Genomic DNA, 14447 nt, shown 5'->3' with positions numbered 1-14447 from the left:
CCAAGAGGAACGTCAAGCAAAACCAAGCCATGAACGCTACTGCAACTTTTTCGTCCTATTTTCGCGCCTCCCCTCGTTGGAATAATCGTTGAGCGGGGTTTGGTGTGCGTGGATGGTTCTGGGTGTGTCATTTGGTGCATCGGGGCCCTGGGGAGCGGTTGTCGCCGCCGTGTTGTGCTGTGGTGGTGTCGCCAAGGTGCAGCAACGTTGCCGCCGCTACTGCCGCAGCGGCAGCAGTAGCAGTAGTCATGAAGGCCGCCGCCGCTGCCGCTCTTGCCGTGCCCGTGCCCATGGCGTTCGTGACAGTGCTCGCCCACTCGCCGGCTAGTGCAGTGCTCGCCTTGCCTGCCTTGCCTGCTGCAGTGCTCGAGGCGCTGGCGTTCGCGTCGTCGCTGGCCCTCCCCCTGGACTCCGTCTCCGTCAGCCGGCAGCACCATGAGTGTGGACGTCCATAGACCAACCTCAACCTCAGCCCCCTGCCCAGCCATCACAGCCATGGAGGAAGAACAGGATGAATTTGAAGACGCCTGCGAGGAGCTCACTGAAGCTTACATTGAAGACGCACATCTTTATCAGCCAACTGGACAGGATCTGGAGAGTTCACTCATAGACGCTCGCAAGTCCATCAATTTCTTCTTTAATAACCAGTTTGACGAAGCTCGCTTGACACTGAAGGCATTCAAAGATACGAGTCTGTACCATTCTCTTGGGTCGTCAGTGTTTTGCTTCCTTGAGGCAATGCTGACGTTCCAGGGCAAGCACATCAAGGCAGCCTCAGCCGCCCTCAAGACGTGTGTAAATGTTTGTGAGCAGCATCGAAGGAAGAATACAGTTTACGAAACCATAGGGAAGATGGTCAAGCGGCCCAACTACAATACCTACACTGCCATGGAACTGCACGCAGAGCTATGCTATGCTGAAGCATTGCTCCTAAAGTCAATCCTGACTTTTGTGGAGGATGAAACTCTGGTCACATTCCTAAAGGCTGGCTTGAAGATTCGTTCCTGCTTCAATTCTTACAAGGAGTGCGCTGAGATCCTCAAAAACCGAGACTGGACCGACGACCCGCACAAGGTAATCAACCCCTTCAATTAATGTAGCGCTTCAAACTTTCTCCCATATGTATATATTTATTTATTTTTTCAATTTGATAATGAGCTTAATGTCCCACTTATCACCCTCCTCAAGTCTCTTCAAAACAATTTACTCTCTTGGTTAATTGTTTGAATGGCAGCCCTTTGACCCTTTGCATTGGGCCATCCCAGATTGATTATCTTGAGGCCGTGGCAGCTAACCGCTCATTGGGTCAAGATCCTCCCCTCTCCCCTGCGCTCTTCGAGCCCGCCCGTTATCTTCTGTCATCCACACCAAGGCCCTGAGGGCCAGAAGGGCTGAAGACTGCTGTCCCTGTCGCCCCCTGGGCACCGCTCGGAGCGAAAGCAGAGAGAGAGAGAGAGAGAGAAAGAGCGAATGCTGCATGACTCTGCTGGACTTCCCTCGCGGTGCTCGCGGTGCTCGCAGTGCTCGCGGTGCCCGCGGTGCCGCAACCAGCGCCCCGCTTCAGCCGTGGCTTAGCCTTCCCGCGCAGTCACCGCGTGACTCTCAAAATCCCGGCAACTGCCGGCGTTTCAGCGTTTCCAGGGGGGAGGGGGTCCCATTTTCCTCAGGAGGATGGCGTTGACAGTCTCGGCAGGCTTGACGGTCTTGGCTTGGCAGGCTGGACAGATAGTGCGTATCGAGACGCGGACCGGGTTCCAAATTGAAGGCCCCCGGCTATCCGCGCCGCGCGCTCCGAAACAGTGTCGCCCCGTCTCCCTCGCACTCGTGCGGCGCTCCGGGCGCGCCGTTGGGGTGCGAGAGAGACCGCCGCGTGCGCGAGTGCGCCTCCGTCCTTTTTGTCCTTTCCCGCCGTGCAGCCCGTTGTGCCCGCAGGCTGCCGCAGGCCCACTCCGAACAGGACACAGCACACAGCAGTGGGCCAGAAGACCGGTGGAGGCGGCCAAAACTTTAGACGCGCTTCGAGCTCCAGAGTAGCTAAATGGGACTCGAACCGCAGTGTGACCCCACCAATGGATTACTCGTTTGGAGAGCAATCCATTGGTGGGGTCACACGTTCGATTCGAGTCCCATTTGGCGACTCTGGAGCTCAAAACGCGACTAGAGTTTTGGCCGCCTCCGCCGGTGTTCTGGCCCACTGTGCAGCAGGCTTAGGGGCAGTGTCGCCCCGACTCTCTCCCACTCATGGGTGTTCCGTAAGGGTGCAAGAGGGACAGGGCGACAAAACGCTGCGGGTGACTGCGGGACTCGCTTCATGTCGCCGTGATCCCCGGGGTGGGTGGGGGGCTCGCTCGCCCGCTAGGGCTACCTGCCCTACCTGCCATCCTAGATCTGGGGCGCTAGGGTTGCCAGCGGGCTGGACGCTCACTGGCCCGCCGAATGCCTGTCGTCATGCTTCCGAAGGAGGGCCAAGCGCGGAGAGTCGGCACCTCTAGAACGGGCGACCGCGACGCTGTAAAGGCGTCTAACAGGCGGTTGGGTAACAGCTGTCGGTGAACTCTGTATTCATGAGGCGTGTGGTCGGTGTTGCTCTAGGTGCGCGGCAGTGTGGCGTTTTCCGCGCGCAAACGACAGGCACGCGCTGCTCGGCGCTGATTGGTCGCTTTCCGAGAGCCAGCCAGCCGCGTCAGCCCAGCCAGCAGACTGATTCCGAGAGTCGTTTTCGTCGACGTGTCTCCCTCTCACTCGCGGGGCGTCCCTCACGGGTGCGAGAGAGACAGCGCGACGACAACGGCCTCCAGTTTGCAGCGTGTCCGTCCAGTGTAGCGTTATGGAACTCGCTTCCCCGGCGCGCTTTCCGCGTTGCTGCGGTGCTGTGCGGCGCGGCGGTGCGGCGCTCTGCCGGACGAAGCCTGCACGCCACGCCACGCCGCCATGCCGCCATCGACTTGCCATGAACTGGTACCTCTCAGGTCGAAAAGAAGCTCTGGCTGGACGCGCATGACTGGTGCGCTGTCTCTCTCGCACCTGCACGTCGATAGCGCGCTCCTGCGTGCTTCCGCGTCGCCACCGGCATTGCATTCACGATTTCATGACCGGGGGAAAGGGGGGGGGGGTCTGAAGGTACCGGGCGGCAGACGGGCGCTGACCCGCCGACGTAGCCGTAGCGAGCCAGCCCAGGCCCAGCCGGGCGCAGCGTGTCCACTGCCGGGGCCTTGCGGTGTGGTCACGGCGGCCACGGCCGCAGTCTCCTCAGGTGCGCGGCCATGGAGTACCGGTTCCATCTCTCTCGCACTCGTGGGACGCTCCGTACGGAGGTGCGAGAGAGACTGAGTGCCGGACCCTTCGTCGCGGGTCCGGCCGGCGCATGCTGCACATGATTCTGAACCGCACCTTCGTCGCTCTGTCTCTCTCGCACCGCGACGGGACGCCCGAGTGCGAGAGAGAGAGAGAGATGGCGACAGTGTCCGGGATGAGGCTGCCGGCTGCGCGGTCCACGGCTCATCACGCCAGCGCACGAAACGTTCCAACCGTTTACGCCCAAAAGGGAACTCGCCAACAGCGCCAAGGATGCAATGTTTTTTTTCTCTCTTTTTTTTGGAGGACGCTCTGCAGCTGGGCACGCGATGGGCCGTGTGATCCCATAGCAACCCACCTGCCGCGCATCGCGCCTGTCAATTTCAAGTAAAAGATTCAACTGTTCTTTGGTCGAGAATTCAAAATTTATCTAGGTCACTTTCTTCGAGACTCGTCAAGGAGAAAAGTTTTCCCTTATCTCGTCTTCTAGAACAGCAAACCGGGCCGGTCCCGCTTCGGCCTCGCTGTCACGGCCAAGGTCTGCCTCGGTCTGCACGCTGCACGAGTGCGACAAGGCAAGGCGAGAGTGTCCGTCTCAACTCGCGCTGCCACACTGAGAAATTGTGTTTAGTTAAGAGCGGACTTCCCCGGTGCATTAATGCTCGCCGTGGCCGTGCTGCCCGGAGGTGCCCGGAGGTGCCCGGAGACGCAGTGAACAGTAAACTGGTTCACGGCGTCCGGAGGCGCGCGGCACCGCCGTATCTGCGACTCGCCGATCCAGCAGTTGCGCTGGTTACCTCGGGCATGCTGCCGCATGCTGCAGGCAGCGGGCAGGGCAGGCGCGGCTCAAGCTCAAGGTCGTCCCCAAGGCGCTCTCTTCACAGCGCACACTCTGCGCCGCCAAGATAAAAACAACAACAACAAAGCGCGGCTGCACTTGTCAGTCGCTCTGTCTCTCTCGCACCGCGACGGGACGCCCCATGGGTGCGAGAGAGACAGAGCTCTGGCCTCTCGGGACGTCGGCACGGCGAAAGCGAGCAGACGACACTTTCCTGGAAAACAATGGGGGGCCTCCGGGAAGCCCTCTTGCTCCGTTTCGATCCAGTGGAGTAGTGTTTCGGCGTTCTTGTGCGTGTGCGCCGCGCGGTGCCCTGCATCGATTTGCCTTGAGAGGACGCGGGGCACGCACCGTCGAAGGATTTATTTTTGTTTCGGACGCGCGGAATATTTTCTGCAAGTGTATCGCCTTCGCAGTGCAGGCCACATAGGGCGGTAGACAATCCCAGTGCCCCTGATGTGCGAGGCAACCCGGCGTCCGCGATCTGATCTTGCGGGTACTGCCTACCGGACCTTCGCAGGCGACCCTTGCCGCCTGCAGGACGGGCGGTAGGCAACCCGGCGCCGCGCTGTGTCTTGCGGGACTGCCTACCCGGACCTTCGCAGGCGACCCTTGCCGCCTGCAGGACGGGCGGTAGGCAACCCGGCGGCGCGCTGTGTCTTACGGGACTGCCTACCCAGACCTTCGCAGGCGCTCTCGGCCACCTCACCAAGGTTCGGAAAGCGGAAATAGAGACACAGAGCTCGGGTCTGGCCGCACATCGCTGCGGTCTCGCCCCGGGCCAGCTTCGGCCAGCTTGTGGTTGGCTCGCCGGCGCCGTGGCCGTGCCCTTGGGAACGAATTAGATTTGGCAGATTTGGTAGATTGCGGTGTAGGTCCGCGACTTTGTGTTGTCTGAACTCATCGGCTGTCACAGTTTCTCCACCGCACTCGAACGAGATTAACTCGAGTGTCGTTGCACAGTGGGCCCGAAGGCCGGCGCCGCCGGCCGAAACTCTAGACGCGTTTTGAGCTCAGAGTCGCTAAATGAGACTCGAACCGAACCTGTGCCTCACCAATGGATTCCTCGTTCGGAGAGCAATCCGTTGGTGGGGTCACACGTTCGGTTCGAGTCCCATTTAACGGCTCTGGAGCTCAAAATGCGTCCGGTATTTCGACCGCCTCCACCGGTCTGCTGGCCCACTTTTCATATTGGGCGTTAGGTTCTATTGGGTTACGTTCGGCTTCACTGCCGCCTGTTTGTTATTCATAATTCCTGTCTGGGCGTCAATGAGGTACGTTGGGCATTTTTTGGAATCGTTGCTCGACTTTACGAACCTTTTTTTTGGTGTGTGCTCACCCGGACTGCGACGCGCTCCTACAATTATTGCTCGCTGCGATTCCATCCAATTCCATCCACACGACGCACACACACAGATACACATACACGCGCCTGCGGGTCACCCTGACTGCTAACGCTGCCGAGGTGCCTGTTTCGCTCCACGGTGCACGGCCACACTTCGAGCAAAGACGACAAAAAACAAGGGAAAAAGGCAAAAAAATAAAAATACTTAAAATTGCTTTTGCTTTTTCGAGTTGAATGCGAGCCATCAATCCTGTTTTACTGCACCTGGCGGCGGCAAAGTGATTCCGGGATTCGTTTTCGTCTCTCTGCCTCTCTCGCACCATTGGGGCTGACCGTGTGCGAGAGAGACAGAGAGACGAAAACCGACCCGACTCTCTGAACCAGTCTGCTGTTTACATTGGCTGCATTAGCACCTCCTCGCCTGCAGACAGTTGGTGTGGGAGTGGGAAGTTCGTTTTGCATCGTGCAAGTCCATGAAGTCGGACGGACGTACAGACAGACGGACAGACAGGAGGGCGAGATAATGAGGAAGGGCGTACAGTACAGACCCACCGCGGGCGGCCTTACTCTCACCTGCAGACTGATGCCGAGCGGGGGGTCTCTCTCGCACCTATGGGGCGTGCCCCGTACGGCTGTGAAAGGGACAGTGACGCTCTTCGGAACCAGTCTGCTTGCTGGTGGGGTGGCTTTCTTGGTTGCCTGAGGTGAGGGCGCTGGGGCGGGGCGGGGCGGGCGGCCCACTGGCCCCCGCGGCGGCACCACAGGGCCATGGCCAGGGACTGTCAGGGCGTCCCAGGGACTGCCAGGGCGTCCTCGGAGCCAACGCCCGCCCCTTTACCCCAGCCACTAGCGCAAAGGGCACAGAAGTGCAGGAGGCGGGAATACCCAAGGCCTCATGCAGCCGCCCTTATTAACTAGTCGTTACGTTTCGTTGTTGTTGTTGTTCGTCTTTTATCGTTGTTTTGTGGAGATATATTTGGCCTCGGCCCGTTCTCTTCCTCAGAGATAAATGTTTCTCGCTGCAGCGGGTGCCTGCTGCGGCCTGTGGCGCCGGCGCTACCTACCTGTCTGGGCGCCCACTGTGCCCCCCGCACATCGCCTCATCTGCAATTCAAACTAGACGGATGACGTCATCAAGGGGTTGCAAAAATAGCGACTTGAAAAAAATGGCACAAAAAAGATTGATACTGCCGCGACGGTTGGAGTGACTACTAATGGGAGTGACAGCGCGCTCGGGAAGTGCGCGGCCGTGTGCGCGTGGGCCGCCAGGCCGCCTTACTTGCGGCCGCTCTGTCTCTCTCGCACCCCAGCGGAACGCAGGGACCGGCCCGACCCGGCCCGACCCGGCCCGCGAGTGCGAGGGAGACAGCGCGACGCTGCGGCCTGTGCAATTAAAGGCCATCATGCGCATAGCAGCGCATCGCAGCCACGGCGTCGTGACGTCCAGTGACGTCTAGGTGCCGCCTGCCATTCATCGGCCCCTTATTGGCCGCGGCGTGCGTGTGTGTGTGTGTGTGTGTGTGTGTGTGTGTGGGGTGGGGGGGGGGGTGAGCCCATGGGTCGGGGAGGTCGGGGGCGTGAGCCTACACACACGGCCACAGACACACACACGCCCACACACAGAGGCAAGATACAGCCCGGAAGCCGCGCCCCGTGCAGTGCAGCGCATTGTTCCCCCTCCCCCAACGCCCCCGTCTTTAGCGTCCACCCCGCGGAAGGGCTTCCCTGGCGAGTCTTCCTTTCCCTTTCCTGCCACATGAAACCTCAAATTTGTCGTGGACATGCTTTGAGGGGGGGGGGCATGACGGCCCGGTCGTTGCTGGGCAGGGACGTCCGTCCATGGCCCAGTGGGCCAGAAGACCGGTGGAGGCAGCCAAAATTCTAGACGCCCCAGAGTCGCTAAACGGGACTCTAACCGAACGTGTGACCCCACCAATGGATTGCTCTCCGAACGAGGAATCCATTGGTGGGGTCACACGTTCGGTTCGAGTCCCATTTAGCGACTCGGGAGCTCAAAACGCGTCCCGACTTTTGGCCGCCTCGCCCGGTCTTCCGGTCCACTGTGCATCGCGATGCGCGTGCGACTTGGCCTGCTGATGGCGCTGATGGTGATGTGTCTCCGTGTTGTGCCCCAGGTTCACTTCGAGAGCGGCGTCCGGATGGGCATCGGCGCGTTCAACCTCATGATCTCCCTGCTGCCGGCCAGGATCATCAAGCTGCTGGAGTTCATCGGCTTCGCGGGGAACAAGTCGTTTGGACTGCAGGAGTTGGAGCAGGGGTTCATGCTTAAAACTGGCCTCAGACAAGTAATTTAAAATGAAAGTAATAATATTAATTTTAAAAAAATTAATTCTGGAGTCTTAAATCTTGCCTGGTTTGTTTCAGATTCTATGTGTGATGATGCTGTTAGCGTACAACCTTCTCGTGGTGTACGTCCTGAGCCATACTGATGGAAACTTGGAGCTGTGTGAGAAAATTCTCGGTGAGCAGCTGGCTCAGTACCCCCGAGGAGTGTGGTTCCTCTTCTTCAAAGGGCGCCTGGAGTTTATGAAGGGAAATTTGGAGGAAGCTGACAAGTGGTACATTCAATCATGGCATTCGCAAAACAAGTGGCCCCACTTCCACCATCTGTGTTTCTGGGAGCTCATGTTTGTACACGCCCTACGCCTTGACTGGCGCCTTGCCAATGAATATGCTGATAGTTTGGTGGCAAAGTCAAGGTGGTCCCGTACCATCTACCAGTACCAGCAGGCTGCTATTATGCTCATGATTGATGACTTAACACCAGAAGAAAACTTGAAGGTAAGCTTTCTGACACTTAAAAAATGATTGTTGCTTTGCTGCCTTCCTCTTTCCTTTATTTTTTTGTTTGTTTATTATTTTGCTTACTTTCATTTAAAAAATTTAGGTGGAAGAATTGATGAGGACGGCACCCGAATACAAGCAACGTCTTGCTGGAAAGTCGCTGCCAATGGAAAAATTTGTGATCAAGAAGGCTGAACGCTACTTTGCACAGAGAAAATTCCTTATTCTTCCTGGAGTTGAACTGGTATACATGTGGAATCTATTTAAAACTATGAAGACTAAATGGTCCTTAGCAGAAAATATTTACAAACTAGTGGAGACAACTTTGCAAGAGTTTGAGCAAACAAAAAAATATTCATCTGAGTTTGATGCAGACAACAGGTAAATTACAACATGTATTCTATGTGTTTACATACATGTGCATGTGTTACTGAGATGTAATTTCTTCCCTTCAATAATTCTAGAGCACTTCTTCTGCTGCTAAAAGGTGCTCTCCTTCATGTTATGGGAAGCCCTCTTCAAGCTCAACAATGTCTACAGAAAGTTATTGAACTTGAAAAACAGATTCAAGATGATACCCACCTTGTTCCATATGCCTTAGTTGAACTTGCAGTAATTGCAAATTACCAGGGGGATAAAGAACATGCTGTTCAACTGATAGAAACTGCAAGGAAGAACTATACAGGCTATTCGCTGGAGAGCCGTTTGCATTTTAGAATGCATTCCCTTATGCTGGAATTGAGTGCTCCGAAAAAAGATGTGGAGGATGCATTGGGTAATGGGAACGGCAATGAAAATGGCTGTTACGATACTCGTCTATAAAGGTTTTTAACATTATCGAGATGACCTTTAAACCTAGTCTGATATTGAAAAGCTTGCAGCTCATGCTTTCATAGCTCGGCTTTCGTATGCAAAGCAATCTTAGCTTTGTTGTTTTGTGAGTTCTTGAAGTACTTTTGTGTTTCCATGCTTCCTGTGACCTCTTGATCAAATGTTCCTTTCATTAATTTTTTGTATTTAGTTTAAATCAAAGCAAAGTTATCATAGTTTTTTTTGTTTCTTTTTTCAAGTGCTGTAGAGCCTACAAAAGATGAATAAAATATAATATGCTGTGAACTTATTTTACATGATCGCAGGATTCATTCCAAATGATGCAATGTTAAAACTAGGGTGAGATTCTTGTCATATGTTTGAATTCATACTGTTAAGCCAAAGAAATTGAAACTTGGTGGAAGAGGGGTACAGTGGTACGAAGATTTCTATTTGAAAACTGGATTCCTTTATTCCATGATTATGGATGTGGATGAAAATGGTGACACACGTGCTTAGGTATTCTCCTTCTAATTGAAGTCCTTCTGATGTTCCTTTGCCCTTGAATTCTGCCAGATTCTCATCTGAGTGGTACCAAATGACAGGGTCATGTAAAACCAGTATCTAGTTGAGAAATATTTTGTACCTGAGGAATACAGGTGTGTTTAAATAATGTAGGGTTCAGTGTTGCCTTTTGTATGGGGTAGTCATAAGGTATTATTATTTATTTTTGTGTGTGTATTTTTTTTGTTCTTTCTTTGCTATCATTGAGGAAACTAATATATTTCATCAGCTGCCATGCAGCTTGTCCTTTTATAAGGCTTAAAATTTGCAAGTTTTGTGCGGTACCACATGCAACCTACATTTTGTACTGTCTTTCTGTGAACTTATTCTGAAAGCTAAATTACAACACCATATAATGAGGTATCATGTGTACCTTTACAATAACATTTTTGTGATAAAGTAAGTAGGTGGACTGTGTATCCTGTTGTTTGAAAATTGTTATGCACACTCCAGTGCACATTTTTATACTATGGTAAAAGCCTAAGGCTAGTCAAGTTGTATTTGTGCCCCTATTCATTTTTCAATGACTGCACATTCAGATATTTTTTATCAAGGGCTTGTTACGGTAATAAGGCCTAGCATAAATGTAATTTTTACTGAAGCGCAAAGGCAATTTTTTCCCTCCTCACGTCATAATTTTTAATGTGAAAAATGAATCGTGTTTTTTGACAAACTTTTCACTACACTGATGGGGGTGTGTTGTTGGATTGTCTCTTCCATTTTCTTACAAGCACCTAAGCAGAGCAGATTTAATTGAATGTTCACTGCAGTTGTATGTATAATCCTTTGTGATATTCCAGGAATCTTTTTCTGTGGAGCATATCTTAAGTTTATGTGTGTTTTGTGCCGAATTCCTCAGGTCTTTTCTGTATTCAAAATTGAGCTGCTTCATAACAAGCTGTAAGGCCGTATTATAAGCATGTCTGGAACATTCCGCACGAATTGATTGAAGTTTCTCTCTTATATTTTTGTTAGTTGTATTTGGATGCAAAGTGATCCATAGTAATGGTTTAAGGCAACTTGCTTATTCCATATTTTGAACAGTGCAGGTAAACAATTTGGGGATTAGTGGTTTAAAACTTCCTTATTTTTCAAGAAGTTATTTCCTTTAAAACCAAATATTTGTGTAGAGATGCAACATTTTCTTCATTTTTTAAATAGCAAAATAGTCTGTTTAACATTTATAAGCGTACTCAATTTTTAGAAGAATTTTCAAAAAGTTCAATGTTTGTAACTGGATTTTGCATGTTAATTGTTGATTTTTAAAATCATTGTTGGCTTGATGATGTTTTCTGGTGGTGCTCTATTTGTCTTTGTTCACGTGGAGAGCATGTGTGCTACTAGGAATTTAATTACTTTTATCTGCCGGCATATGGTCACTTGACACTTAATGCCTGTATTGCACACGCTCGTTTGGACTTGATGTTAAAGTGTGAAGGATGCATGTGCCGCCTCTGCTAACCAAGTGATGTGTCATTGAATTCTAAACAAATGATAAATTTAGGGCAGGTCCTGCCTTGGAAGAAACTTGCAAGACCAACATAGTATTTTTTGAAGGGATATGACTATGAACTATTTTGTAATGGTATGCTTAGATAAAATTTCTGAAGATGCTCATGATAGTGTAGATATTTATGTACCACAGCTATGCTTAAAAAATGTGTATGCCTAAAGTTACTTCTTTCTTGAAGTGTAAAATCACTTTTAGCTGTTACCTCATTATTCTATTCTTCTCTTTCAAAACCTTTCAAACTTTCTACATTATATTTACTATGTTAATCATTATTTCATATTTCGGCTTCTTTTCAAAGATGCTGTTCTCAGTTCTTTTCAACTCTGCTCTTATGCAAACCTTTCATAATTTTCTCCTCTATTCTAGTAGTTTCCATCCGAAACCAAATGCCTTTGAGCTTGGCTATTGTGTTGTCTTTTCTTCTTCTTCCCATTTCTCCTCTTTCTCTATTTTAAGTCTTTTATCTATAATATGAGTTTATTCTTGGAAGCTGGTGTATTGTAATTGTTAAATGTTAATTGCTCAGCAGAGTGTATCTGGAAAGGATGTCAATGTACTCATTCCCTGCTGGCGTTGCAGCCTTTAAAAAAATATTTCTTGTGATGCAGTGTCAGATGTGATTTAGCATATGGTTTATATGTTGTTTGTTTCTTCTTTTGTTTTGTTTTTTGTCTAAGTCTGTTCTTATTTCAATAAAAGACATTTTTCAAAACAGTATGAAAAGATGTTTCGCATTTTAATGCCCGACCCCATTAACCCGAGGTGACAGTGCCGAAAAACATGAGAGAGAATCCATCCTGCCAGGCAGTCGTGTATTTAAAAAACTGGTTTGCTGGTTCAGAGAGCCAGCCTGGGAGCCAAGTGAGGGCGGATCATGTCCGCGATGTCCAGCTTGGCGAGGATGTCGTTGATGACGGATGGCAGCTGGTGCTCGATCGCGTTCTTGACGTTGTTCTTCACGAAGCCGACCACGAGGTTGCTGATGAACGTCGCCAGCCAGCCCACCACGCCGTCCTTGACCTTCACGTTGATCTTTCTGCAACGGAACACAAACCGACTCGTAAGACGAGAGTACAGCCCTACATTTCCGTACAGGGATATGAAGGCCTCTATACTAGAAGCTCGGAGGGTAGGCGGCTGTCGTGGTGGCGCGCTCGGCGGGACTGCCTACTCAGACATCGCAGGCGCTCCGGGCGCGCTCGGCGGGACTGCCTTCTCAGACATCGCAGGCGCTCCGGGCGCGCTCGGCGGGACTGCCTTCTCAGACATCGCAGGCGCTCCGGGCGCGCTCGGCGGGACTGCCTACTCTCACACCGCAGGGTCGCACGCCTTACTCACCCAGGCGACTGAGGTCGCCATGGCAACTTGCCGTTCTGCATGACCATCGCGGCGCTTCCGGCGCGTCGAAGTCCGGGCGTATGCAGCCTGAAACACGCAGCACATCACGGCTCCAGCCCGCGTCGTCCCGGGGCACCGACCGGTGGAGGCGGCCAGAACTCGAGACGCGTTTTGAGCCCCAGAGTCGCGGGGACTCGAACCGAACGAGTGACCCCACCAATGGACTGCTCTCCGAACGAGGAATCCATTGGTGGGGTCATACTTCGGTTCGAGTCCCGTTTAGCGACTCTGGAGCTCAAAACGCGTCCGGTATTTTGACCGCCTACAACGATCTTCAAGCCCGCTGTGTTGGGGAGAAAGAGAGGCAGAGGGTACACCGATCTTACGTCGATCTCCGGAATCTCGATCCCAACGCGCAGGACCAGCTCGTTCGGGTTGTCCGCCTGCGTGGACTCGATGAACGTGAGCAGGGAGTCCTCGAAGCGGTGGATCGTTTGGAAGTTGGTGAGAAGGCCATTCATCAGCTGGAGGTTGCCGGTGATGCTGAGGATCCACGCCACGGTCTAGCGGAGTCAGGTTCAGGTTAGGTTAAGAGTGTGTGCACGAGTCTCTGCACAAGTCATCAAGCGGACTTCTCATTTCGGAGAGTCTCTGTCGCACTCGTCGGGCGTCATCCCTCACGCACAGTGGGCCAGAAGACCGGTGGAGGCGGCCAAAACTCTAGACGCGTTTTGAGCTCCAGAGTCGCTGAATGGGACGCGAACCGAGCGTATGAAACCCACCAATGGATTGCTCTCTGAACAAGGAATCCAACGGTAGGGGTTCGAGTTCCATTTGGTGACCATTGAGCTCAAAACAGGTCTAGAGTTTTGGCCGCTTCCGCCGGTCTTCTGGACCACTGTGTCACGGGTGCGAGAGAGACAGAGCAACTCACGGTGGAGAAGTGCTGGTCCACATCGGGCAGGTTGAGGCTGACCAGCCCCGTGTCCTTGGCGAACGTCGCGATGCCGGCGAGGGCGTCATCGGTGAGCCGGTCGATGTCCGCGTCGGCCGAGGCGCGCTTGTCGAGCTTGTCGAGCTTGTCCTGCGCGCTGCAGATAAAATCGAAACGCACATGATGCGCCGAGTCGGTCGGACTTGGACTTCCCTCAGGCCAAAGCCGCCGCCGCGGTGTGCCTGATGACGCATAGCGGACGCGGTGGCGTCACCGTTTGGACAGTAGGTGCGAGTAGGGGCTTCGCCGGGCCACGCGTGTGTGTCCAGGGTGGCGCATGCCGGCTGTCGGAGGGGGGAGCGCGCACACTAGGTGCGGTCCGCGCAAAAAACAAACCGACCGCTTCCGACGGCACGGCACGGCACGGCACGGCACGGCACGGCACGGCGCGGCACGGCGTAAGCTCACCGCCAGGCCGGGCCGCCTATCGTCATGCCATCCGCTTATCAGGGGAGTGGGGCGGTCCAATTTTCGGGTGGGACGTCTGGTCTCGCTGGGACGAGCGATAACCGGGCAGTGAGTCCAGGCGAGTCGGGGTGGGCGTCGCATAGCGTCGCATAGCGTTGCAGCGCAGGCTTATTTAGGCGGTTCAGCAGTGCCGCGTCAAGGCACCGTGGCGTCTAGTCACCGCCGGGACCCACAGTATCCCTCTCTCACTCTCTCCCGCGGTGTGGCGCCCTGGAAGTAAAGGGAGAGCTCACCAAACGGCCGCAGCCAGGAGCAGGACCCCGAGGGACGCCAGCAGGGTCCGCGCCGCCATCGCCATCGCTGTCAGGAACTGACGGAGACATCGCGCTGCTGCGTGCTGCCCGGCCAGGCTGCCCGCCTCACTTATCTAAGACAAGCAGGCAATCTTGGGGGCAGGTGGCAATCGGGCGATATCGTGGATATGGCGCACCACCTGAGCTGACCCATCGGTCCCAGGACTCAGTTCGCCGATTGCAGA

The 14447-nt window shown here is 53.4% G+C and overlaps 2 protein-coding genes across 2 annotated transcripts; one reads left to right on the top strand and one right to left on the bottom strand.

Annotated features, from left to right (window-relative positions):
* The first annotated feature begins 4 nt into the window (after positions 1-4).
* LOC117649081 (tetratricopeptide repeat protein 39B-like) lies at positions 5-9997 on the top strand. Its single transcript, XM_034391502.1, has 5 exons — positions 5-1074; positions 7613-7783; positions 7863-8279; positions 8386-8663; positions 8747-9997. Exons 1-5 carry the CDS (start codon positions 436-438, stop codon positions 9102-9104), a joined length of 1863 nt encoding a protein of 620 aa, XP_034247393.1. The 5' UTR covers positions 5-435; the 3' UTR covers positions 9105-9997.
* Positions 9998-11888: 1891 nt separating this feature from the next.
* LOC117654544 lies at positions 11889-14335 on the bottom strand. The gene is made up of 5 exons (XM_034401248.1): positions 14203-14335; positions 13442-13598; positions 12821-13070; positions 12508-12677; positions 11889-12336 (listed from the first exon to the last, which is right to left on the bottom strand). The coding sequence occupies exons 1-5, from the start codon at positions 14265-14267 to the stop codon at positions 12007-12009; spliced, it is 972 nt and encodes a 323-aa protein (XP_034257139.1). The 5' UTR covers positions 14268-14335; the 3' UTR covers positions 11889-12006.
* Between the last annotated feature and the right edge of the window lie 112 nt (positions 14336-14447).

Source organism: Thrips palmi, unplaced genomic scaffold (assembly GCF_012932325.1).
Source record: "Thrips palmi isolate BJ-2018 unplaced genomic scaffold, TpBJ-2018v1 HiC_scaffold_10, whole genome shotgun sequence".
In the NCBI taxonomy this organism is placed as follows: domain Eukaryota; kingdom Metazoa; phylum Arthropoda; class Insecta; order Thysanoptera; family Thripidae; genus Thrips; species Thrips palmi.
Note: the sequence above shows the minus strand (reverse complement) of the source record. Positions and strands in the feature narration are given on the sequence as shown.